Source organism: Porites lutea, chromosome 5 (assembly GCF_958299795.1).
Source record: "Porites lutea chromosome 5, jaPorLute2.1, whole genome shotgun sequence".
Classification (NCBI taxonomy): domain Eukaryota; kingdom Metazoa; phylum Cnidaria; class Anthozoa; order Scleractinia; family Poritidae; genus Porites; species Porites lutea.
Genome location: NC_133205.1, coordinates 17948693 through 17952354, shown reverse-complemented (window position 1 = coordinate 17952354; position 3662 = coordinate 17948693). Strand labels below are relative to the sequence as shown.

General features: G+C 35.6%; 1 protein-coding gene across 1 annotated transcript; it reads left to right on the top strand.

Moving 5' to 3' along the window:
* The first annotated feature begins 2492 nt into the window (after window positions 1-2492).
* On the top strand, window positions 2493-3389 carry LOC140938013 (growth hormone secretagogue receptor type 1-like). The gene has a single exon (XM_073387563.1). The coding sequence runs from the start codon at window positions 2493-2495 to the stop codon at window positions 3387-3389; it is 897 nt and encodes a 298-aa protein (XP_073243664.1).
* Window positions 3390-3662: the final 273 nt, after the last annotated feature.

Sequence of the window (3662 nt, the reverse complement as noted above, 5' to 3'; positions counted from 1 at the left end):
TTCTCCCCACAACTTCTGTAGGAAATGCATAGGGCCAACAAATGAGAATTCATATTTTGATCTTAGGGTTTAAAGGGTTAAACCTTTTCTGAAATTCGTGTGTTGTGAAAAAATCCCCATTTTCTGGCTTTTGCTAACAGACTTATTTACCACCATCCTCGGAGACCCAGGGGCAGTTAGTCGGGTCGATAAAATGTTCGTGGTGAAAGTTTACTGTAAGATCGAGACGAGCTCGTCTCGATCTTACAGTAAACTTTCACCACGAACATTTTATCGACCCGACTAACTGCCCCTGGGTCTCCGAGGATGATTTACCACTGTTTTAAGGTTGAAATTTTTGATTGCGGTCACCGCTTATTATATTCCTTGTATCTTTAAGCAAGCGCTCAATAATAACTTTTGTGTTAACCATTCTACAGATTATTCCTAATTTTCCCGACAAACGTCAACGCCACTGTTGTGAAAATAATTACCAGACTTTTAAATATTAATTGCAAAGTCTATCAATACCTGTCATGATTTACCCGCAAAGAAACTGGAAACGTTATATAAGCTCGTGTTGATGTATAAGCGAGATTGTCAGCGTTCCACAACCTTAAACTGTGTCGTATTGACCAACTTCGGGCCTGAAGTATGAACCAGACCGAAAACGTCCCTTTTTACGCGGGGATCCCGTTTCTTGTCATTGGATTGATTGGAAATCTTTTGGTCATACGAATTGTGCATAAGATACCAGAAATGCACACCCCGACAAATTATCCAATTGTTAAGGACAGCTTTGCTTTTCTTTCTAGTTCTGTGCAAAAAGTTATGTGAAATCTTTGAAAAAAAACTTAAGGAAATATAAATCTGCGTATGGTAAAAGTGCTTTTTAGGAGTTATGTATCTGGTCCGGCCTGTAATGTTTTGAAGTAGTAAGGAAGTTAAAAATGACTACAAAAAAATAATAAGGAAATAAATAAAACTAAAAATGATGATAATAATAATGATAATAAAAATAATGATAATAAAAAAAATAAAATAATAATAATAATAATAATAATAATAATAATAATAATAATAATAATAATAATAATAATAATAATAATAATAATAATAATTCTATCTCCCTGTTAAAATTATAGTCAAACTTGTAACATTTGGGGCGAGGCTTCACTGGAATAACAGATATAACTAACGATTGCGACTTATAAAGTTGCCACCACTTATAACTTCGCGATCGCCTGTGTTTACTAATGAACAGAACCGTCTTGTAATAACAGCTTATAAGCCTTACTTACTTATCCCAGTAGCATTTATCAAAAACTCCTTTTTTACTAATTAAGGAAAAGAAAAGGAACAATTAAAGCATAAGTTCACGACTTAGAATAAATTTGAGAAATGGCTGAAACATAGTGTTTTATACTCTTCCTTAATTAGACTTGAACAGCAGGAGCCGCCGCTTGAATTAAAAAAGGCGCCGTTTCTTGTTTACTTGAAAGGCAGCTACTCTGCGTGGGCGGCATTCGAGAGTTAAATTTGGGGAGGAAGAGATAGAATGGTACAGTGTATGAACACACACACAATTAATTGACCTTTGCCATCGTTCTATACCTAAAGAAAATGAAAAACGTGTTAGGAAACGTGTAATTTTCCAGGTACAAATTGCATTTACAAAGAAGACATTTATTCGAAAATCGAGATCCATTAGGATTTTAAAATGAGTTGTTTTCGGAACAGGAACTCGATAAACAGGTGCTGTCAAGAAAAATTATTAAGACTAACCTATTAGGAACTATCAAGCACTCATTAAATTATTGCGGCCCGTCGCATCTATAAAAGAGTGTAGGTATTAATTGGGCCGGTTGCATTGTCAATCAATGAAGACAGAAAATGTCAAGCGTAATATTGAAACATAATCATTTGTTGGGTATAGAACAATTCACCTGCATAAGTTATATAAACCTTTTCTTGAGTTAGTTAATTAACAGTCATTCCAAGAGTGCCCGTTGGATATGAGTTTGCTGTAATCATCTCGTATCGATTTTCAGTTTGTTTTTAATTTTAAGCAGACGCGCACAGTTACCATATTTGGAGAGCATCATATGATATAATAACAATTATTCCATGAGTGCTAGTTGGATATGAGTTGGCTATAATCATCTCATATCCTACAAGCGGCAGTGGAATAATTGTTTTATTAAAACACCCACAAAACATCTCCCCGACTTTATTTGTAAAAACAACCGATTTTCAGCTTGTTTTAAATTTCGAGCAGACGCTACTGTTACCATATTTGGAGAGCATAGTATAATGGCTCATATACCATGATGGCTAAGCCAATCAGAGCTCTAGAATTGCATTATTCAATGATTCAGTTTCTAATACTTCGAGTTAGACTTTTCAATATTTCCGAAGAGACTTTGGCCAAAGGTAACCGCAGTCTTTAAACTCAAAATACACGCCATCAATTAAGACAAAACCTAGAACGCTACTTAATAAAGAGACGCAATATGGATGAAATCTATAACCTGGCTTATACCTTATTCTATTCAAGCATTCCGTTCCTTGTCATTGGATTCATCGGAAATGTGTTGGTAGTACGAATTGTTCACAAAACACGGGAGATGCACACGCCGACAAATTATCTTCTGGTGAGCATAGCCGCCAGTGATATTATTACCATTTTGTTGTGGCCGTTGTATTTCTTTGAAGTTTGGAAATTCATTTGCAAGTTAGTTGAGCTCGTTGAACTTTGTACAACGGTTTCGTCCTTTACTATAACTGTACTAGCGGTGGAAAGATATCATGCCTTATTGAAGCCTTTAAGAAATGGACTGCGCTTAAGAGAAGACAACGTGAAGAAGGCGATCGCTTGCATTTGGGTCGCAAGTATTCTTATATGTCTTCCGGAAACGTTCTTTAGAGAATGGAGCGAAACTCGTGAGACATGTATTGGTCCCTGGACTTTATACTTAAATCAAGGAAGCAAAGCTTGTATGGTCTTAAATGTAGTTGTATTTTTTATTCATTTCTCGATCATAACGTACTGCTATGGAACCTTGATAAGGGGACTTTACTTCACCGACACGGTGTGTGCAGAAACAGATGGAGAAAGTAGATCTGAGAAAAAGACACTTGTTATCACGTTCATGTTGGTAACCATTGGATTTGTTGTGGGCTATACACCAGTTCTAGTTTCTAAGGTAATCATTCCATCAGGAGAGGGAACAACAGACGTCAGTTTTTACGCTCAACTTACGGCTGTGGCTGATTTTATATTCGTCGTAAGTTTATGTTTCAACCCTTTTATCTACGCTATTCGCAGCACTAATTTTATAGAAGGATTTAAAATTGTAATTTTATGTAGAAATCCCCAAAGGCATTATGAAGTTGCACAGCGTAGCTAAAAGTGATATTTTGAATTGTTAGTATATCGCGGAGATACCATTTCTTCGATGTAGAATTTTTAAGTGACATTTTGTTTTTACAAAAAGGCGATGCAGACAGATGTTTTGGTCAGATAATAGAACATGGCATGCACTTTTCCCTAAATTCAAGACTAGGTTTGACCCTTCTATTTTCTTCCATACGTATGTAGAAGAATTGTGTTAGCTGAATTTTTTTATGTTCCTTTTGCTTACCCTTAGGACTTAATTAGCATTTTAATACTGCTGAATTTA

What these genes read in the sequence shown, in the direction of transcription:
- LOC140938013 (XM_073387563.1), top strand. Translation starts at nt 2,493, where the DNA reads ATGGATGAAATCTATAACCTGGCTTATACCTTATTCTATTCAAGCATT.